The 20,259-nt window shown below is 63.2% G+C and overlaps 2 protein-coding genes and 3 non-coding genes across 7 annotated transcripts; 2 read left to right on the top strand and 3 right to left on the bottom strand.

Moving 5' to 3' along the window:
* Window positions 1–1,493: 1,493 nt before the first annotated feature.
* LOC116994835 lies at window positions 1,494–1,657 on the bottom strand. Its single transcript, XR_004417586.1, has one exon. It is a non-coding gene; the product is annotated as a U1 spliceosomal RNA (small nuclear RNA).
* Window positions 1,658–4,465: 2,808 nt separating this feature from the next.
* On the top strand, window positions 4,466–4,629 carry LOC116994836. Its single transcript, XR_004417587.1, has one exon. It is a non-coding gene; the product is annotated as a U1 spliceosomal RNA (small nuclear RNA).
* Window positions 4,630–6,406: 1,777 nt separating this feature from the next.
* On the bottom strand, window positions 6,407–6,570 carry LOC116994837. Its single transcript, XR_004417588.1, has one exon. It is a non-coding gene; the product is annotated as a U1 spliceosomal RNA (small nuclear RNA).
* Window positions 6,571–6,952: 382 nt separating this feature from the next.
* On the top strand, window positions 6,953–16,019 carry GTF3C2 (general transcription factor IIIC subunit 2). Of its 2 annotated transcripts, XM_033056323.1 has the most exons (18): window positions 6,953–7,117; window positions 7,257–7,557; window positions 8,377–8,674; window positions 9,065–9,159; window positions 9,451–9,528; window positions 9,783–9,881; window positions 10,088–10,315; window positions 10,500–10,611; window positions 10,698–10,815; window positions 12,555–12,586; window positions 12,795–12,924; window positions 13,435–13,579; window positions 13,780–13,941; window positions 14,359–14,446; window positions 14,587–14,715; window positions 14,871–15,002; window positions 15,192–15,299; window positions 15,382–16,019. In XM_033056323.1, exons 1-18 carry the CDS (start codon window positions 6,985–6,987, stop codon window positions 15,586–15,588), a joined length of 2,595 nt encoding a protein of 864 aa, XP_032912214.1. In that variant the 5' UTR covers window positions 6,953–6,984; the 3' UTR covers window positions 15,589–16,019. The 2 variants fall into 2 exon arrangements, with proteins under 2 accessions (XP_032912214.1, XP_032912215.1); XM_033056324.1 differs by lacking the exon at window positions 6,953–7,117 and having other exon boundaries at window positions 7,469–7,557; window positions 8,081–8,674.
* A 112-nt stretch (window positions 16,020–16,131) lies between these two features.
* SLC30A3 (solute carrier family 30 member 3) lies at window positions 16,132–20,004 on the bottom strand. Of its 2 annotated transcripts, none has more exons than XM_033055313.1 (8): window positions 19,911–20,004; window positions 18,504–18,676; window positions 18,289–18,378; window positions 18,056–18,209; window positions 17,466–17,670; window positions 17,249–17,354; window positions 16,821–16,955; window positions 16,132–16,744 (listed from the first exon to the last, which is right to left on the bottom strand). In XM_033055313.1, the coding sequence occupies exons 1-8, from the start codon at window positions 19,991–19,993 to the stop codon at window positions 16,599–16,601; spliced, it is 1,092 nt and encodes a 363-aa protein (XP_032911204.1). In that variant the 5' UTR covers window positions 19,994–20,004; the 3' UTR covers window positions 16,132–16,598. The 2 variants fall into 2 exon arrangements, with proteins under 2 accessions (XP_032911204.1, XP_032911202.1); XM_033055311.1 differs by having other exon boundaries at window positions 18,289–18,435.
* Window positions 20,005–20,259: the final 255 nt, after the last annotated feature.

Consider the following 20,259-nt stretch of genomic DNA (forward strand, 5'->3'; position numbering starts at 1 on the left):
CGGGATGATCGTGGCCTGTCCCCCCCGTGTCTGCGGGCCCAGGGAATCAGCTGGTGGAGAGCGGTTCCGAGCGGCTCCACACAAGGCACAAGGCACAGAGATGCCGGTCCCGCTCGCCGATCGCTGTCCGGGTCGAGTCCGTGAGAGCTGCTGGACTTGAGCAGCGGGAATGTGACGCGTCCCTGTGAACCATGAGAGCTGATACAAAAGGAAATTCATCCCCGTGCTTGCTGAATAGGATAAACTGTGTACAGTGCTGTGCTTGACCGAACAGACGAGAGAGCACAACAAAGGACTCTGAGCTGCTGTCTGAACAGGACAGGTGGGGGAGCTGATGGGAAAAGAGGAGCTGCCAAGGAAAAGCTGATCTGAAGCCAAGGCAAGAGAGCTCCGGAATGACCACTAGAAAAGCGTGCAATGAACTGTGTGTGATACAAGATAACAGCAGCGTTATGAAATAACTCAAAATGAGTAGGCGAAGTTATGAAAAGCATTTCTAAGAAATTGTAAATGATGTCGTAGAAATTAAACAAATCAACATGCTGTAACGCTAGATAAGGGAAATAACTTTGTCAGGAAAATCCACAAACACCAGAGGGTTATGTCCAACAAGGAGACAAAGGAGTTCTTCAACTTTATTTGAATAAAGGGAGAGTTCACTGGGGCACACGCCCGTGGGGATTTCTCTGTCGGCGTTTCGGAGGATCCTTTTATCCGAACTCCTGCCGCTCGTTGCCCTCTTTCTTTCCCCGTTGGCTGAGGTACCAGGAAGGCGCACTCTTCCCGACCCGCCTGCTGCACATTCCCTCTCGCACTGCTATTTCAGCCCAGGTTCAGAAGTTCAGCCTCGTGCAGACCCTCGTGTGTTGGAGAAGCCGAGCTGTCAGGGCCCGGCAACAAACGAGCTGCCCGAAGTTAGCAGAGACATTAGGACTCATTTCAGAGACGTGAACACCCAAACCTTCACCCATCCAATTATTTGCATTAGCAAACATCTTTCCTCTCATAACCAAGGTGCGCATGAAAGGCAGGAGGGATCCCCCATGCACTGGCATGCCGTAATAAAGAATACCTGCCCAAATCCAAAGGTGCTGCAGAGTTCTATTCGTGTTTTCCGCATCAGCTGCCCAAACCCGAGCTGGAGGAAATCTCTCCTCCTGTTCATCGGGGTGCGGAGTGTGCCGCAAACGCAAACCCGAGTGTCGCCGATGCCCGCAGCCCCAGCGCGGGGCGGGCGGGGCCGCTCCGAGCGCTGCTCGGCCCGCGGAGCCTGAGGGAAGCCCCGCTGCTCCCGGGGGGCTGCGCTGCTCTGCCGCTTCTGCACGGACACGGCACCGCCACGAGAGGAGGAAGTCGGAGACTGAGAGCGAGATCGAGACACCGAACAGCGGCTGGAAGGAGCTGGAAAACCAATTAACTCTTCCAAGGTAACATCACGATATTGATACCCGTCAGTAAGTTTTTCTCCGAATCTGTTGTTAGACAAAGCAAATCAGGGGAGAGCGCGAACGCAGTCCCCCACTACCACAAATTATGCAGTCGAGTTTCCCGCATTTGGGGAAATCGCAGGGGTCAGCACACCCGGAGTGCAAGGGATGAGCCTCGCCCTGGGAAAACCACCTGCCTGATCATGGTGTCTCCCCTGCCAGGTAAGTATGAACTCACACCCCACAGCCCCCCAGCCCCTGCCCACAGCACGCCTCCACAACACACGGCCACCCCGAGCCCAGCCCCGAAAGCGCCGCTCCCGAGCGGGCCCAAATCCGCGCCCCGACCCGCCCGGCCCGGCCCGCGCAGCGCCCGCGGACGCGCGAGGGCAGCGCTGTTGGGGGGCGGTTTTTATTCCCGGCATGCCGCGGGCGCTGCCTCATTTGCATGGACACGCCCCTGCCTGGCTCACGGCGCCGCCCCCAACCGACTGTGATTTGCATGACCACGCCCCCTCCCCAAACCCCGCCCCGTGCCGCGCTCTCGGAGCAGCGCCCCCTGGCGGCTCTGGGAGCGTCCCCGGCCCCTCCCGGGCGCGTCCGGATCCGCCCGAAGGGATCCCGATCCCAAAGGGAGCCCGATCCCAAAGGGGCCAGATCCCAAAGGGGGCAGATCCCAAAGGGGGATTCAGATCCCAAACGGATCCTGATCCCAAAGGGATCCCGATCCCAAATGGATCCCGATCCCAGAGGGAACCCGATCCCAAAGGGAGACAGATCCCAAAGGGAGCCCCATCCCAAATGGATCCCGATCCCAAAGGGAGCCCCATCCCAAAGGGGGATTCAGACCCCAAACGGATCCCGATCCCAAAGGGAGCCCAATCCCAAATGGATCCTGATCCCTGTAATAAATTTTGAAGCGAATCGGCAGTAGTCAATTAAAGATAATTTATTATAATTAGAGCAAGCAATAACAAGTGAGCGAACAGATCTGGGTGCTGCTGAGAAAAACCCGTTACAATTCCGTTTTTCTCCAGCAATTCACACCTCCCCCTTTCTTCCACCCCGTTTTATCTGGGATCGTTTCCTGGATTTGTTATCTCTTTCAGCTTCTTTGTTCGCATGGGTGCTCTTCCAGGTGCTTGGGGGAGGGTCTTGCTGTCCTGGCAAACTTGAAACAACTTTACCATGTATGGTTAAAGATAATTGGTCTACAAGCTTATCTATTCCCCGTTTGATAAGTTTTGGGGCCCTAGTTATACTGAGTAGCAAAAAAAAATAAACTTCTAAAGCTATATATTTTAAGCAACTTAAAGCTTTTACTTCATTTGCAAACAAGCTAAGCTTTGTTAGTAGGCAGAGTTTTATTAGTAAAAAGAAACCAAGTTTCTAAGGCTGCAGTAAAAACCTATACTAAGTTTGATGAAGAAACTATGTTTTACCCTTATTGCAATCCCAAAGGGAGCCAGATCCCAAACGGATCCTGATCCCAAATGGATCCTGATCCCAAAGGCACCCAAATCCCAAAGGGATCTGGATCCCAAATGGATCCGGATCCCAGACGGATCGAGGCCCAGCAGGGGAAGGGAGCACGGTGCTGTCTCACACGGTGCTTGCCGCAGTCTGTGCCGGGTAGAGGACAGAAGCTCGGGAACAGACACGGAGCAGAGAGGATGGTTATTTCCCAAGGGATGCTGTAACATGGGAAGAAGGAGAAGAGAAGGAGAAGAGCCGAGAAATGCCCAGATCTGTGGTCAGGGGCAGCGAGGAGGCAGAAGGCGAGGCGCATTCCGGGGACAAGGTCCTGGGCTGGGATTGGCCCCCCAAAAGCAGCAGGGGGGTGCTGCAGGCAGGAGGGGCCGAGCATGGACAGAAGGAAAGATCAGGAGAGGAAGAAATGAGGAACTGGGCCGGACTGAAGGGGACCGGGGCATCTCCCACTTCCCCAGGCAATCCTTCGGTTCCAGTTCAGCCAGGGAATGGGACCGTGGATTTTCTGTGGATACTGGAATATCTTGTTCCATTGATGCTGGCTGTAAGGGAGCTTGGAGTGAAAGGTCATTGCTGTTGCTGCAGTGGGAGGAAATCCCTGAGGGCAGGAAATCCCTGAGGGCAGGAAATCCCTCAGGAGCAGGAAATCCCTCCGACTGTTTTACAACCCGCTGAATTCGGGACTGGGAAGCCAGAATGACCCCTTCGCTTTCTCCACGTGCCCCAGTGCCCTTTGCCATTGCTCAGGCAGTGTTTGCTGTGCAAGTTAAACGCAGAATTAACTTTTCCAAAGCACTCTGTCCCGTTTGCATATTCCTCTGGAAAATGCATCGAAAGTGCAGCTCTGCCCATGCACCCAGGGAAAGCTGGTGAAGAAAAGGAAATTCCTGGTGAAGTTTTAAGTGCAATCATACCTCTGCTTTGGCTTTGGGAATCCTGGGGTGAGAGAGACACCTGAGACTGCGAAAAGCTGAACTGAAGCAGGGAGTCCAGCCGGTAAGAAAAGCCCAACCCCGATACAGTGAGAGGCCCATCAAGGACTGGAAATGCTAACAGGCTCTTTTCTAGAGTTTGGGTTATTGCCAGTTGGAATTTACCCCTCTAATCCCTCCAGAGAAGAGCCTAAATCATAGGGATGGACTGGTGCCAGAGTTAGGGGAATTTAACTAAGCCCGGCCTGCCGATGTCCATAGGGCTGTCCCAAATGCCGAGACCCTTCTGGCCTCGGTGCCAGAGAGCAGCGGGTCCGGCGGGCACAGAGACCGCGCGGTCCGGCACGGGCGGGATGGCGGCCACGGGAACGGCGGTACCGCGGAGGGGCGTGTCCATGCAAATGAGGCAGCGCCCGCGGCATGCCGGGAATAAAAACCGCCCCCCAACAGCGCTGCCCTCGCGCGTCCGCGGGCGCTGCGCGGGCCGGGCCGGGCGGGTCGGGGCGCGGATTTGGGCCCGCTCGGGAGCGGCGCTTTCGGGGCTGGGCTCGGGGTGGCCGTGTGTTGTGGAGGCGTGCTGTGGGCAGGGTGTGGGGGGCTGTGGGGTGTGAGTTCATACTTACCTGGCAGGGGAGACACCATGATCAGGCAGGTGGTTTTCCCAGGGCGAGGCTCATCCCTTGCACTCCGGGTGTGCTGACCCCTGCGATTTCCCCAAATGCGGGAAACTCGACTGCATAATTTGTGGTAGTGGGGGACTGCGTTCGCGCTCTCCCCTGGTTTGCTGTGTTTAACAACAGATTCATTGAAACAGTTATTGGAGGGTATTTAAATACGTGATGTTTACTTACAAGAGTTAAGTGCTTTTCCAACTCCTTCCAGCCGCTGTTCGGTGTCTCGATCTCGCTCTCAGTCTCCGCCTGCCTCCTCTCGTGGCGGTGCCGTGTCCGTGCAGAGGCGGCAGAGCAGCGCAGCCCCCCGGGAGCAGCGGGGCTTCCCTCAGGCTCCGCGGGCCGAGCAGCGCTCGGAGCGGCCCCGCCCGCCCCGCGCTGGGGCTGCGGGCATCGGCGACACTCGGGTTTGCGTTTGCGGCACACTCCGCACACCGATGAACAGGAGGAGAGATTTCCTCCTGCTCGGGTTTGGGCAGCTGACGCGGAAAACACGAATAGAACTCGGCAGCACCTTTGGATTTGGGCAAGTATTCTTTATCCCCCAGGTGCATGGGGGATCCCTCCTGCCTTTCATGCGCACTTCGGTTACGAGAGGAAAGATGTTTGCTAATGCAAATAATTCGACGGGTGAAGGTGTGGGTGTTCACGTCTCTGAAATGAGTCCCAATGTCTCTGCTAACTTCGGGCAGCTCGTTTGTTGCCGGGCCCTGACAGCTTGGCTTCTCCAACACACGAGGGTCTGCACGAGGCTGAACTTCTGAACCCGGGCTGAAATAGCAGTGCGAGAGGGAATGTGCAGCAGGCGGGTCGGGAAGAGTGCGCCTTCCTGGAACCCCAGCCAACGGGGAAAGGAAGAGAGCAACGGGGAAAGAAAGAGGGCAACGGGGAAAGAAAGTGGGCAACATGCGGCCAGGAGTTAGGATAAAAGGATCCTCCTAACGCCGAGAGAGAAAACCCCGCGGGCGTGTGCCCCAGTGAACTCTCCCTTTATTCAAATAAAGTTGAAGAACTCCTTTGTCTCCTTGTTGGACATAACCCTCTGCTTTTTGTGGATTTTCCTGACAAAGTTATTTCTCTTATCTAGCGTTACAGCATGTTGATTTGTTTAATTTCTACGACATCATTTACAATTTCTTAGAAATGCTTTTCATAACTTCGCCTACCCATTTTGAGTTATTTCATAACGCTGCTGTTATCTTGTATCACACACAGTTCATTACACGCTTTTCTAGTGGTCATTCCGGAGCTGTCTTGCCTTGGCTTCAGGTCAACTTTTCCTTGGCAGCTCCTCTTTTCCATCAGCTCCCCCACCTGTCCTGTTCAGACGGCAGCTCAGAGTCCTTTGTTGTGCTCTCTGGTCTGTTCGGTCAAGCACAGCACTGTACACAGTTTATCCTATTCAGGAAGCGCGGGGATGAATTTCCTTTTCTATCAGCTCTCACGGTTCTCAAGGACGCGTGACATTCTCGCTGCTCAAGTCCAGCAGCTCTCACGAACTCGACCCGGACAGCGATCGGCGAGCGGGACCGGCATCTCTGTGCCTTGTGCCTTGTGTGGAGCCGCTCGGAACCGCTCTCCACCAGCTGTTTGCCTGGGCCCGCAGACACGGGGGGACAGGCCACGATCATCCCGGCTCCGGACACGGCAGGGTGGAGTCCCCATACGAACCACTCTCCAAGTCCAGCAGGAATAAATAACCCGAGCACCGGCAGCGCCTGTCTGCGGAGGGCACACGGGAGGTCTCAGCACCCGGGGCTGTCCCTGAGGCACAGACCGGGGACGGGACGCGGATACCGCCGGTGCTTTCAGGAGTGGTGCTCCAGAAACAGTTTCATCCTCCTACTTTAATTAATGCCGGGACCTGTTCTTGGACACATCAAATCAGGGGAGAGCGCGAACGCAGTCCCCCACTACCACAAATTATGCAGTCGAGTTTCCCGCATTTGGGGAAATCGCAGGGGTCAGCACACCCGGAGTGCAAGGGATGAGCCTCGCCCTGGGAAAACCACCTGCCTGATCATGGTGTCTCCCCTGCCAGGTAAGTATGAACTCACACCCCACAGCCCCCCACACCCTGCCCACAGCACGCCTCCACAACACACGGCCACCCTTAGCCCAGCCCCGAAAGCGCCGCTCCCGAGCGGGCCCAAATCCGCGCCCCGACCCGCCCGGCCCGGCCCGCGCAGCGCCCGCGGACGCGCGAGGGCAGCGCTGTTGGGGGGCGGTTTTTATTCCCGGCATGCCGCGGGCGCTGCCTCATTTGCATGGACACGCCCCTGTCTTGCTCGCGTCACCGCCCCCTGTCGACTGTGATTCGCATGGCCACGCCCCTCGAGCATCGGCTCATGGCCCACCCCGCTCTCGTCGATTTCTTGTGACGTCATCGCTTCGGCCGTCCCCGGTTCCGGTTCGGTGCTGGTGGCGCGGCCCGCAGCGCGGCGGCGGCTCCGCGAGCCCCCGATGGCGTCAGGCTCCGCCCGCGGGCCGCCGTGCCGGGAGCGGGGTCTCCGGGGGCGGCCGGGACGGCGATCGGGTTCTGGCGGGCGGAGCCGGAGCCGGAGCGGGGAGCGGGAGGGTGAACAGAGCGTTCTCCGTACGTACCGGGGGTGCTCGGAGCGGCGGGGGCGCTCTCCGGGGCACGGGGTGGTGCCACCGTGCTCGGTGCTCGGGACACCGAGTCGTGCCAAGGGGTCTTGCCGCGTTGTGGTGCTAATTGCGGTGTTTCGGGGCAGGGGAGGAGCTGGACTGTGAGGATGGAGCAGGAGCCGCCGAGTCCCCGAGGAAGCCGGGGCGGCCCCGGGGCGGGCCCGGCGGGGCGGCGGAGGGGCGCGGCGAGAGCTCGGCGAACGGGGCCGTGCCCGCGGCCCGCGCCCCCGGGAAGCGCGGCAGGAAGGGCAAGGCCGAGGTGCTGCTGCTGGAGCTGTCGCAGGCCCCGGAGCCCATCCGCGTGGAGAAGGGGCTGGGGAGCAGCGAGGACGGGGACGGCCTGGAGAGCCCTCGGGGCGGGCGGCCCAAGAGGAGGGCGGCCAAAGTGTAAGTGATGGTGGCAGTCGGGGCCCGGGGGCACCTGGGCTCTAGGGAAACCTGAGAGCTGGGAATGTTCAGCCTGGATAAGAAAAGGCTCCAGGGAGACCGTAGAGCCTCTTATGGTGCCCAAAGGGGCTTTGTAGGGGGACAAGAGCCTGTAGGGACAGCACAGGAGAATGGTTTCCCACTTGAGAGTTAGGTGGGATGTTGGGAAGAAATCCTTTCCTGTGGGGGTGGGCAGACCCTGGCACAGGTTGTGAGAGAAGCTGTGGCTGCCCCATCCCTGCGATTTTCCAAGGCCAGGTTGGATGGGCCTTGGAGCACCCTGGTCTAGTGGAAGGTGTCCCTGCCCATGGCAGGGGGTTGGAACGGGATGAGCTTTAAAGTGTCTTCCAACCCAAACGTGCCCTGAGTCCGTGATTCAACGGTCTCTGTCTCCCCAGAGAGTCTCAGTGTCTTTCCTGTAGGACTTTTTCCCATGTTGGTGGGATGTACTGATTCCTCACAGACCAATCCTTTCCCACTTTAGGGAATGTGTTTGGATCCAGGAGCCCCTGGCAGGGGGCAGCAGCTGCCTGTGGCAGGAGGAATTTCCTTGGTTCCTGACAGAGCAGGAGGAGCTTATTGGTGGTAGCAGGGCAAGCTCCAGGGAGTGCAGGGTGGGGGGAGGCTGTGTGCCCAGCACCTCTGGCACAGCTGGAGCAGATTCACTGCCCAGCCCAGGTGCTAGAGCGTGCATCCACCGGGTCCTGGAGGGAGGGAGCAGGGCTGGCCCACCCTGTGTCAGGCTGCTGCTTACCTCCAGGCACCGCCCTGGTGTTGCAGGGCTCTGCTGTACCTGCAGGAGCTGGCGGAGGAGCTGATGCCCGCGTGCCAGCCCCCTGCTCCAGCCAGGGGGGTGCCAGAGCCTGAGCACGTCCGGAGCAAGCGCCGGGGCCGGCGGAGGAAGGGGGAGGACACAGACAGCGACGACCCTGCGCGGGATGCTGACTTCGTGCCCTCGCAGGAGGTGCTGCAGGCCGAGGAGGAGGAGGAGGAGGGCAGCGACACGCTGTTCAGCGAGGCGTCGGAGCCAGAGCTGGAGGCGCCTCGAGGGCACGGCGGGAGGACGGCAGCCACAGGGGTGAGGGCAGGGGCTCTGCCTGGGTGCCTGTGTCCCAGCACCAACAGCTCCAGGTGCCTGTGCTGTCCCACCGTGTCCCTGCTGCCAGGGCAGGACAGCTGGGCAGGGGTGGCACGTGGGGGAGCTCCAGGTGGGGACCGAGCAGGGACAGGTTCTCTGGGAGAGGAAGCACGGCCTGTGCTCCCACTGGAGCAGGGGGAGGTGGAGGCAGGTCCTGAAGGGTCCTGGCCTCCTGGAAGTTCCTGCAGTGGGGCTGTGTGTCTTCAGCCCAGTGTGGCATGTTGGCAGTGGCTGGGGAGAGCTCTGTGCTCAGGGGCTGTGGTGGTTCCCCTTGGGACAGGTGGGTCCCCCAGGGCTCAGGGCTCGCTCTGAGTCTGCTCTTGTGCCCAGAGATCCAAGCCCCAGTGCCGAGGCCTCGCCCCCAACGGCTTCCACAACTCCATCATGGCCCCAGTGGAGAAGAGCTCCAACCTTACCTGCAGCCTGTGAGTGGGGGCTTGGGGTGCTCGAGGCTCAGGGGGGACACAGGGAGCAGTGGGTGTGTTCTGGTACCATCACTGGCACAGGTACAAGGGTGAGGGATGTGTGCTGTTGGGAATGTCAGTATTCCGCTGGGATGGGGCACAGGTGGGTTGGGAGGGCTGCAAAGGGCAGAGCCCTGCTGCAGGAGGGGAGGCTGTGCCATACTATGTGGGTGGGGGGTGCTGCTCATGCCGTGGGGAGAGGATGTGGGGAGGGGGCTGGATGGCACGGCTGAGGTCTGGCATGTCCTGCAGGCGGGAGCAGAAGCACTCACAGTGGGAGTTCCCTGACTGGATCCCGGTGGCACACAGGTGGACGTGTCTCTCTGACAGGTACCGTGGGAGCAGGGAGGGAGCAGGGCCAAAGGAAAAATGGGGCAGGTCCCAGCAGTGTCTGGAGTGAGCCAGAAATGGGGGAGGCTGTACTCCCACACCCCTCTGTGTATTGTTGTGGGCGTTTGGGTCTCTTGGGTTGGGCTGTGGAGCAGCGTGGGCAGCAGCAGGGCTGTGTGGAGGCTGGGATGGTGCTGGGGCACGGGGCTGTGCTGGGGTGATTGGGAGATCTCCTCTCACTTGTGCCTGCACAGCGAGGCTGCCCCGTACCTGCCGGCAGAGGAGAAGTCTCCCCTGTTCTCCATTCAGCGGGAGGGCATCAAGGACGACGGTGCCTTGTACAGGTTAAACAGGTGTGTGATGGGGTGTCCCCAGGCCTGTCAGGCTGTCCCCCTCCTAGCATGGCAGTGCCTGTCAGGGTGTCCCCAGGCCTGTCTGGGACCGGGGTTACCCTGAGGGTTGCATCCCAGGGTTGGGTATCCAGCCCGTACTATGCCCTGGGGCCCCACCAGCCCCTGCCCCAGCTCTGCAGGAGCCTTCACCCCTGTCCCACCCACAGGTTCAGCTCTCTGCAGCCCCACCCAGAGCGCCTGGATGTCTCCTTCTTCGTGGGGGGCCCGGTGTGGGCGATGGAGTGGTGCCCAACCCCGGAGGGCTCTGCAGCCCCGCAGTACGTGGCCGTGTCCTGCCACAGGAGCATGGAGGAGACTCACAGCGTGTCTGGGCTTCACTCAGGCCCTGCACTCCTGCAGATCTGGGACCTGGGCGTGCTGCACACAGAGCAGGGGTGAGTGCCAGGGCCTGGGGCCTGCCTAGATCTTGTGTCCCTCCATGGGACATGTTCTCCCCCACAGCCACCAGCCACAGCCTGAACCCCAAGGAGCTGTGCTGGTGGCCAGCTCTGCTAGTGGTGTACACCAGTGTGTATTGGAGCTGCTGGGCACCAGCTGTCATGTTGCTCATGCCCACAGCTCTCCCAGCAAAGCCAGGCTGGCCTATGCCATCGCTGCTGACTATGGCTGTGTGTGGGACATGAAGTTCTGCCCCAGCGGGGCCTGGGAGCCGCCCACTGCAGCCCGGACGGTGAGTGCTGCTCAGGGGCTGCCCTGGGGCTCCCCAGGGGTCCTGAGAGGTGACCCCCACGTCTGAGCCCATCTGTCCATCCCTAGCACCCACAGATGAGCCGGCTGGGCCTGCTGGCTGCTGCCTTCTCGGACGGCAGGGTGGTGGTGTATGCCTTGCCGCACCCTGGGGCCCTGCACCACGCCAAGACAACCCAGGTAAAAGGTAGGAAGAGCCACACCGCCGAGCAGGGGCGTCCTGGCCCTCCTCCCCCTGTGCCAGGGTGGGACTGCAAGCCCTGGGCTGGGCACCTCTGCCTGTAGGAGCCTGCTGTGCTGGGCAGCTGCCAGCCGGGCTCTGCCCCAGCCTGGGAGATGCATAGTGGGGAAGTGAGCCCACCTGATCCCCCAGATCAGGACCCTGATGCCCCCAGCCTGGCATCTGTCACAGGTACAGTGTGGCATCCAAGGCTGCTTGTTGGTGCTGGGGGCCTGCTTGGAGTGCTGTGTGCCCCAAGTGCCAGAACCTTCCTTCCAATGGCTCCCACAATTCATCGTGGAATTCCAGTGGAGAAGAGCTCCATCCTTACCCTCAGCCTGTGTGAGCAGAGGCCATGTGCAAAGTGCTGCTTTGTTTCTGTCTCAGGGACGCTGCAGCAGCCCCAAAAGCTGGGCACTGGGAGGGGCTCTCAGCAGCGTCACCGTGGCCTTAGCGGGGTGCAGGGTGTGGTGCATCCACAGAGCCTGCCCCCAGCCCTTCCCCATCTCCCTGCTGCCAGAGCTGCTCCCTCCAGTCTGGCCGAGCCACGTGTGAGGACAGGACAGGGAGAGCTGGCGAGCTCAGGCTAATGGTGCCTGTAATGGGCTGCACCGGCGCCGAGAGGATTGATGGCCGCGCGTGCTGGCGGGGAGCACTCAGCCGTGGCCGACAGGCAGCACTTCCCTGCTGACAGCGGGAAATGGGCTGCCTGTGGCCAGGCACAGCTCCCAGCCCCCCTGCGCTCTGGCTGTGGCTGCTGGGCTGTGCTGCAGCCCCTGTGGCACGCTGTGCTGGAGCCCACGCAGCTCCTGCCGGCGCTGACACCCGGCACGTCCTCGTCTGCGGCTGCGCTAACGGTCAGTGCGCCTCACGGCTGCCTGGAGCCGCTTTCCAGCTGCAGGATCAGGGCTGGACTGTGGGGACAGGCCCTGCTGGGGCTCCCAAACGCGTGTAGCTGTGCTAGGGGCACAGGGGACCCGCGTCCTTGTTCCTGCCTGGCAGAGCTGGGGCTGCTCTCCGTACTGCATCCCAGCTGTGATGGGGAAGATGCACAGCTCCTTATATCCACACATGGCTGCCACACTGTGACACACCTGTCTGGTGCTCACTGTGCTGGAGGGCAGCCCCACAGTGGGTTTGAGGGAGCCCAGGCCCGAGGGATGTGGGACAGGGTCCCCACAGCACTGATGTGTTGGGTGTTGCTGGTGGGGAGGTTCTCTGGTAGACAGGGCTGGTGCTTGGTGGTGCTGTGGGTATCCTGCCCTGAGCTGTTGGGTGTAGGGTCCCTGCAGCCTGCCCTCCCCAGGAGTGCTGCCTGGCTGCTCCATCCTGTCAGCCATGGAGCAGATGTCCTGCACGGCTGCTCTCTGCCTTCCTGGAGTGGTCAGAGTCAGGTCTGGCCCCTGTGTGTCACCGTGTCACCTTGACTTTGGTGCTGGCCATGGTGGGGCAGGAGGATGTTGGCTCTGCCTGTGGCACGTTTCAGGGGCTGCTTCCTCCAACACACAGGCAGGCCTGGCTCCTGGGGGTCCTGCTGCTGCCAGTTTGTTCCTCCATGTGCTTCAATTCCTGCTGTGCTGGGGACACTGCTCCAGGGGAGTGGCAGGACAGGGACTGGGAGCCCTGGCCAGCTGCAATCCAGGCTCCAGGCAGGGAGCTCCCAGGACAGCTAATGCCTGCCCTGACCCCCTTCTGCTCTCTTCTAGATGGGTCCCTCCACAAGCACCTTATCTGCAAGGTCAGTGTTCCCCGCCATGGTGATCCCTGTCAGGGCCGGCACCCGGCAGCCCCCCAGCCGGTGCAGGTGGCACAGCTTGGGGAGCCAAGGCACCTGCAGAGTGTTGGAGGGGCAGAGCAGTGTCGTGCTCCCACCCCAGGCATCCCGCTCTTGGGGCATGGATGGCACCAGTGCAGAGCTGTGACCCAGCGCTCTCCCTTGCCCCCAGGTGCAGTGCATCGCCACACTTCAGGTGGGCTCCATCCAGGCAGGTAATGCATCTGAGTGTGGACAGTGCTTCAGTCTCTCCTGGATGCCTTCCAAGCCCCACCATCACCTGGCAGCAGGGTTTTATGATGGTGAGTCTCCTTCTGTGCCCTGCAGCAGCACTTGGGGAGCAGCCCTCAGCCAGGCAGAGACACTGGAGCCTTGTGCTCAGCCTCAGCTGGTGCTGGAGCCTCTGCCCAGCCCTGGGGAAGGCTTCTCTGGGCTGGCTCTTGTCATTCTGACGTACTTCCAGGCTGGTCGCTGGTCATCCCTGTCTGTGCCTCTGGGCTTATCCACATCTGTTGAACTTGCCTGGATGGAATTTTCTGCTAGGCTTGCAGTGATCCACAGCTCTGTGCTGTGTTCCCAGGTCCTGCTGCCGTGCTGTCTGCTTGGAGCCCCAGCTCCAGCCTGGCCACCATGCCCTGTGGCCCTGCCCGTGCTGCTGCTGTGTCCTGCCACCATCCTGTCCCGGTCCCAGCCCCAGCTCCAGCCTGGCTGCTGTGTTCTGCAGCTCCTGCAGCCCTGCTTGTGCCACTGCTGGTCCCCAATGAAACACCTGCACCACTGGCAGGGCCTCATGGACACGAGTCTTTCCACAGGCACCGTGGCGGTGTGGAACCTGCTCACCAAATCCGTGCTGCAGTGCGTGCCCCAGCCTGACGCCTCCCTCAAGCTCTACCCTTTCCAGTGCTTTCTAGCCCATGACCACGCAGTCCGGAGCATTGAGTGGTGCAAGGCTGACAGGTGAGGGCAGGAGCAGGCACAGGAGCTGCCAGGAGAGGAGCTTCCTCTTGAGCAGAAGATCCTTGGTCAAGAAGGGTTTGTGAGGCCAGGGTGCCAATGGCACTTGGCCCTCTGCCAGCTGAGCCACTGCAGGGCTGGGGCAGTGGGGTGGGCACAGCTCCACGCTGGGCTCTCAGTGCTGCCTTTCTCCTGCTTCTCAGCAACTTCCTGGTCACGGTCGGCAGCGACCGCAAGATCAAGTTCTGGGACCTGCGGCGGCTCTACGAGCCCATCAACAGCATCAAGCGCTTCCTGAGCACCGAGGTGGCCTGGCTGCTGCCCTACAATGGCATCACTGTGGCCCAGGACAACTGCTACGCCCCGTGAGTGCTGGGGGCCAGTCCTGCTGCCAGGCCTGGTCCAGCTCGGCCCCTCTGGCTTCCCCCTCCCTGGGACTGTCCAGCTGTGCCACGGCAAGGGCAGGCTTTGCTTGTTTTTGGTCACATTGCAGCAGCACAGCATGGCATCCCCTCTGCCATGCCACCCTGAGGCAGAGGCAGGGTGGGCCAGGGGATGGCCTACCCCAGGCTGGGCAACAGGTGTGCTGCTGAAGGGGTTTGGGGTCTCAGTGAATTCTTGGCCTCTGGGAGCTGCCTTGAGCTGCCTCTTGGCTCTGACATGCTGCTGGAGCACAAACAGCCCCCTCACCCTGGGCCAGGCCGGTGGGCTGTGCCTGGCTGTCACGTTCGTGGTGACAGCAGTCAGGCATCCCGTGCCTCACTGTGTCCCTTCCACCGCAGGTACGGGCTCTGCGGGATCCACTACATCGACGCTGGGTACCTGGGCTTCAAGGCCTATTTTGTGGCCCCTCGCAAGGGCACCGTGTGGGTAAGGGCCAGTGCAGGGCTGCTCTGCCACAGTGGGCAGCTCAGCACCAGCTGGGGCACGGGGCCTGCGGGTGGGGAGGCACTGCTGGGCTGGGGGTGGTGGGAGCCCCGTGCCCTCCCTCCAGCCCTGTGTCCCTGCAGAGCATCTCTGGCTCGGACTGGCTGAACACGGTGGCTGCGGGTGACATCACCGGTGAGCTGGTGGCAGCGGTGCTGCCTGACCTGGCTGTCAACCCCCTCAACGTCAAGCGCTCCTCGGACCGCAGATTTGTAAGAGACCATTGCGCTCAGGTGGCCCAGCCCAGCACACGGGGCTGGCCCAAAAGTGTCCTGGGCCCCCCATCCCCCGGTCCCTGGTGGTTCCTGTCTGCAGAGGAGCAGCAGGATCCGTGTCCGCCCTGCGCTGAGCCCCCTCTCACCCACAGCCCGTGTACAAAGCTGACCTGCTGCCCTGCGGCCCTGACGGGGCTGAGCGCGCCGAGCAGGCACTGCCGAGGACCCACTGCTACAGCGAGATGGTGGCCAGGAGCTACATCAGGTTCCAGGACACAGACCTGGTAGGAGAGGACAGGGCGCAGCCGGGGTCTGGCCCGTGGGCAGGGCTGGTGGGGCTGTGGCTGGGCAGTGGGGACAGGGCCGGGAGATGCTGCTGGGGCAGCCCCTCAGCTCCAGCAGGGCTGACATCGTGGTGCATGCGATGCTTCTGCCTCGGGCCCGCAGCCCAAGGTGGTGCCACCGCTTTGCAGCGCAGCTTCCAGAACTTCCCGAGCCGGGAGCCCATGCGCCGGATGCACACGCAGGAGATGAAGGCAGAACTGAGCCTTGACCGCCTGCAGATGGAGGCCCTCCACAAGGTGAGCGTGCCGGGCTGAGCCCCAGCCCCAGCTCTGCTCTGGGGGGTCAGAGCCTCCCCTGTGAGCTCCTCTGTTCCCACAGGTGCGCTTCAGCCCCAACCTGGACTCGCAGGCGTGGCTGGCGTCGGGCGGGCAGGCGGGCATTGTGCGGGCACACTGCCTGGCGGGGCTGGCCTCGGGCGTGGGCCGCCAGCTGCTCCCAGAGTGCCAGGCCCGCTTCAGCGTCCTCTATGGGGACACACCCAGCAGCCCTGGCCCCGGTGAGCACTCCCTGCTGCCGGCAGAGTAGGAGTGTCAGTCCCTCAGGCTGCTGCCGTGTGCTCACCCTGGGCAGGGCTTGGGGCTGGGGCCAGCTGTGCTGGCATGGGGCTACGGGCCCTCAGTGCTGCTTTCCCAGTGGGTGTCTGCTGAGGAGGGACAGCTGCTCCCAGTCATTCCCTGGGATGCTGTGGATGCTTGTCCTCATCCTCTGGGCCTGGAAGGGTCCGTCTGTGCTGTTTGGTCTGAGCTGGGCAGGGGTGGTGGGACCAGTGCTTGTCCCAGGGCTGAGCTGTGGGGTGGCCCTACAGAAGCACCCATGGGCTCCACCAGCGTGGAGCTGCGCTTGTGCTCGCCTCCATCCCCACTGTGCGCCCGAGGGCGGCGCGGGGCCGGGAGCTGTGGAGTTGCTCACATTGAGCTTGTGTTCAGCTGTGCAAAATAAACGTGGTTGGTTTTGTATGGCTGTGGTGGTACTGGCGCTGGGGTGGCTGTGGCTGGCAGCTGTGGCTGTAGGGGCCCACCCCCAGCCACCCTTTCCCTCCCCACGCCCCTCTCTCTGCTGCACTGCTGCTGCTGCTCCAACACATTTATTGGCAGCGCTGGCACCGCTGCTGGCACAGATGGACAGATGGACACCAGGGGCACAGGCACAACTCAGCAGAGGGAATGGGTCAGGCACAGCAGGATTCAGATGGAGCCCAGGCAGCAGCATGGGGGCTGGGGCCAAGGCCAGCTCTGAGGTCCCCTATGGGGATGTCCCTTCCTGCCAGGACAGGACAGACAGGCTCCCTGGGGACTGGGAGCCGCCTCAGGAGCTGTGGCACAGCAGGGAGTGGAAGATCCCAGGGAGCCCCTGTGCTCCACAGGCCAGGCCATGTGTCCACCCCACCAGGACACCGCACAGCAGTCACCCCAGGGTGGGGTGACCAGCCGTGGGGTGGGTAGAGGGGAGGATGGGATCTCAAGCACTGCCCTGCTCCAGCACGAGGAGCTGGGGCCAGGGCCACGTCTGGCCCAATGTAGCGGCAGGTGGGGGTCTCATGTTCGGGGGTCTTGGCAGTGGGGACAACCTGCTGTCCCCTCCTGGTGCTGCTCCACCTGCACCGTGCACAAGGCAAAGCCAAACCTGCTCTGGAGCCGGGCCGTGACCTCCCGCAGCACCTTCTCAGCATCAGCGCCGGCATCTGGGGGCAGCAGGGCGGGGGCTCGTTCCCGGCTCGGCCAGCGGACCCCCGGCCGTGCCCCATGCGGGTCACTCACCCACGGCCACGTGCACCGACAGCGCGGGGTGGCTCAGCGTCAGCGCCCACAGGTGCAGGTCGTGGACGCCGCGCACCCCGCTGGTCCCCAGCAGCTCCTCCTTCACCGCATCGAACTCCAGGCCCCGCGGTGTCCCTGCCAGCACCACCCGCTCACAGGGGCCACCCCCGGCCATAGCACCCAGCTGGGTGAGGGCCCCCAGTGGAAGCCACAGGGGAGCCAGGCTGGGCATGGCGGCTTTGGGGTGAGACATGGCTCACCTTGGGGCCAATGCACCTGGCTGGGGTGGAGAGGAGGGGCTGGGGGCATTCAGGTGAGGCACAGAAAGACAGAGGAGGTGAGCCACCCCATGGGCAGTGTGCTGTGGCAGCTCCAGGAGCTCCTGCACGCACCCCTGTGGTCTCACAACCCCCCCACTCACTGCTCACCTTCCATGAGGACCCTGAAGACATCTCTGAGGATTGTGATGGTGGAGCCGAGGACGAAGACCGAGAAGAAGAGGGTGCTGATGGGGTCTGCGATCTTGCACTGGGGCTGCAGAGAGCGGGGTCCCTGTGAGGCTGGGGGCAGAGCCCACCTGGCACCCTGCTGGGGACGGGGAGAGATGCTCCCACAGGCGGCACTGGGGCAGCTCAGCCTGGGCACCTTGAAGTAGATGATGGTGGCAGCCACGAGGACGCTGACGCTCTGCAGCAGATCACCCACCACGTGGACGAAGGCTGCCCGCACGCTGGTGCTGCCGGGCAGGGGGCTACGGCTGGGCTGGCAGGCCACAGAGCTCTCCAGCATCTCGTAGGCCCCTGTGCCGTGGCCGTGGCCAGCAGGGGACTGGTGCAGGATGTAGGCCATGCTGGGAAGAGCAGGGCTGGCTCAGTGCCGCACTGACAGGGCACGGGGACCCTGCTGGCCCTGCCTGGGCAAAGGGCAGTCACAGCTGGGTCTTGGGACAGTGGGAGGAGTGGGGCTGGCAGTGCAGCTGGGCTGGGAGGCGTGCACGAACAGGGCAGGGGTTTGGTCCCCAGGTTCATGACAGGGCTTGGGAAGCACTGCTTGGAGGACCACGGAATGTGGGGATGTAGGCACGTGGACTGGAAGCACCGAGCATGTGGGGGACCGGGACACAAAGCTGGTGCACAGGGACATAAAGTGACCTGAAGGCACAGCTGGGGTTCTTGGGGTTCCAGGGGCAGAGGTGGGGCAGGACTGAGGCTGATGGAGCCCCACGTGGGACATACACCAGATTGACGCCGACGGCACAGGCGGATGTGGCCAGCATGGCTCGCGCCTCGATCTCGTAGTCATTGCTGATGATGCGGGCGGCCGCCAGATAGACAAGGGCTGCAGTCACGACCCAGATGGACAGGACAGAGGCCAGCGCACCTAGCGTCTCTGTGGGGTGAGACCGTCAGCACCCAGCCCGGCCACGGCGGTCCCGTGGAGCCCCGCAGGGCTGTGCCCCTCAGCTCACCCGAGCGGTGCCAGCCGAAGGTCATGGTCTTGGTGGGCGGGCGGTTGGAGACCCAGAGGGAGAAGAGGCTGACGGACATGCTGCCCACGTCTGTCAGCAGGTGGGCTGCGTCCGTCATGATGGCCAGGCTGTGTGCCAGGTACCCACCTGTGGGCACAGAGCAGCTGGCACCCCGCGCCCGCCGCAGCCCCCCACCCCGGCCCGGCCGCTGTTACCTATCACCTCCCCGACCATGAAGAGGCAGCACACGGCGCAGGCGATGCTCAGCTGCTGGCGGGCCTGGAGCCTGCCCTGCCCGGGGCTGGGGGTCGGGGGGCTGCAGCGGCAGCGGGCATCTGGAGCTGGAGGGGCCGCCAGTGCCGGGGGGTCTGGAGAGCCTGTGAAGAGACTGGGGGCGGGGGTCACCGCCGGCAGCACCGGCTCGGGTGCTCCTGCCCAGAACCCCCGAGGGTCCCGCTGCCTCCCGGCGGTACGCAGCCAGGCAGTCGGGGGGGCACCGGCGGAACCCTCCCAGCGGGACGAGCAGCCACGGAGGAGGAGGAGGCGGCGGCACGGGGCTCCCGCCGGAACCGGGTACCCCGCGGGGAGGTGCGGGTGGGAGCGAGGTGTTGCGCCCGGGGCCAGGCTGCGGGACGGGCCAGCGGAGACGCGGGGCGTGGGGAAGGGGCGGCGGGGGCCGAGGTCCTGGTGCGTGGGGCAGCAGTGCGGGAGCGGGGACGGACAGCCCACCGGGACGGGGGCGGAATGGATGGACGGTACCGGTGTGGGCGGGTGATGGATGGATGGATGGATGGATGGATGGATGGATGGATGGATGGATGGATGGATGGATGGATGGATGGATGGTACCGGTGTGCGTGGGTGACGTTTGGGCGCCGATAGGTGCGGGACGGACACCCGAGGGGGAAGCGAGGCTGGCGCACGGTGGGGCTGGTTCCGCTCGAGCGGAGGTGCCGGTGGCAGGGTGGACGTGCCGGTGGCAGGCTGACGGTGCAAGGGGCGGACGGTCAGGGCTGGCGCGGGGACTGCGGAGGTGCCGATGTCCGTGTCGGATGGATGGAGGCACGGGGGCGGGCGGGAAGGGACGTGCCGGGGGTGCCGGTGTCGGGGGTGGGCGGCGCGCGGCGTGCCGGGGGCTTGCGGTGCCGGCGGAGCTGGGGGCGATGGGGGCGATGGGGGTCCCGGGGATGGGGGCGAGCAGGTGCCGGCAGCGCGGGTGCGGGAGGACGGAGGGCTGCAGATGCGGGGGATAATGGAGGTGGCGGTGCGAGGAATTGCCGGGGGCCATGGGAGGTGATGGGGTGCCGGGGGTGGCGGTGCCAGGGTGATGGGGGTGCCGATGATGGAGGTGCTAGTGCCGGCAATGGGGAGTCGGGACCACGGTATGCCAGCGGGGATGGAAGAGCCGGTAGTGCCAGGGATGTCAGAGGTGCCGGGGCAATGCGGGTGCCGGTGATGGGAGTGCCGGTGATGGAAGAGCCGTCGGTGCCGGTGATGGGGTTGTGCTGGCGGCTGTGAGGGTGCCGGGGTGATGGGATGCCGGGGCGATGGGTGCCGGTGATGGGTGAGCCGGGGGTGCCGGTGATGGATGCCGGGGCGATGATTGCCGGTGCCGGCGGTACCTCTTGAGGAGCAGGCTGCCGTCGGCGCGGCCGCCCCGCGGGCTGACCAGGCGGGCGCTCTCGGTGCCGGTCGGGGGCTCCATCCCGGGAGCGAGCGGCACCGCGGGCACCGGCACCGCCGAGCGCCGCCCCTGCCGTGACTCCGCCCCTCCCGCCGGCCCCGCCCCGCCGCCCATCCCGGCTCCGGGGCGGGGGCGTCCGCGGCGGGGCGTGCGGGGCTGCGGGCCGGGGATCTCCGGGCAGATACGCGGGACCTGTGTGCAAGGGGCGCTGCTCTCACGGGAGAAGCTCTTCGGGGACAGGGCCCAGCCTCACCTCTTGTCCCTGGGCAGGTGGTGACACAACTGAT

Source organism: Catharus ustulatus, chromosome 3 (genome assembly GCF_009819885.2).
Source record: "Catharus ustulatus isolate bCatUst1 chromosome 3, bCatUst1.pri.v2, whole genome shotgun sequence".
NCBI classification, from domain to species: domain Eukaryota; kingdom Metazoa; phylum Chordata; class Aves; order Passeriformes; family Turdidae; genus Catharus; species Catharus ustulatus.

Bases quoted from the DNA above. Each gene is read 5' to 3' on its own strand.
- SLC30A3 (XM_033055311.1), bottom strand. From the start codon at position 19,993: ATGGAGCCCCCGACCGGCACCGAGAGCGCCCGCCTGGTCAGCCCGCGG. The intron at 17,671-18,055 runs GTATGTCCCACG...TGCTCTTCCCAG, and splicing joins GCCGTCGGCGTCAATCTGGT to CATGGCCTACATCCTGCACC. The intron at 16,956-17,248 runs GTGAGCAGTGAG...TGGTGCTGGCAG, and splicing joins CTTCAGGGTCCTCATGGAAG to GGACACCGCGGGGCCTGGAG.
- GTF3C2 (XM_033056323.1), top strand. From the start codon at position 6,985: ATGGCGTCAGGCTCCGCCCGCGGGCCGCCGTGCCGGGAGCGGGGTCTC. The intron at 9,160-9,450 runs GTGAGTGGGGGC...CATGTCCTGCAG, and splicing joins TCCAACCTTACCTGCAGCCT to GCGGGAGCAGAAGCACTCAC. The intron at 13,942-14,358 runs GTGAGTGCTGGG...CTTCCACCGCAG, and splicing joins CAGGACAACTGCTACGCCCC to GTACGGGCTCTGCGGGATCC.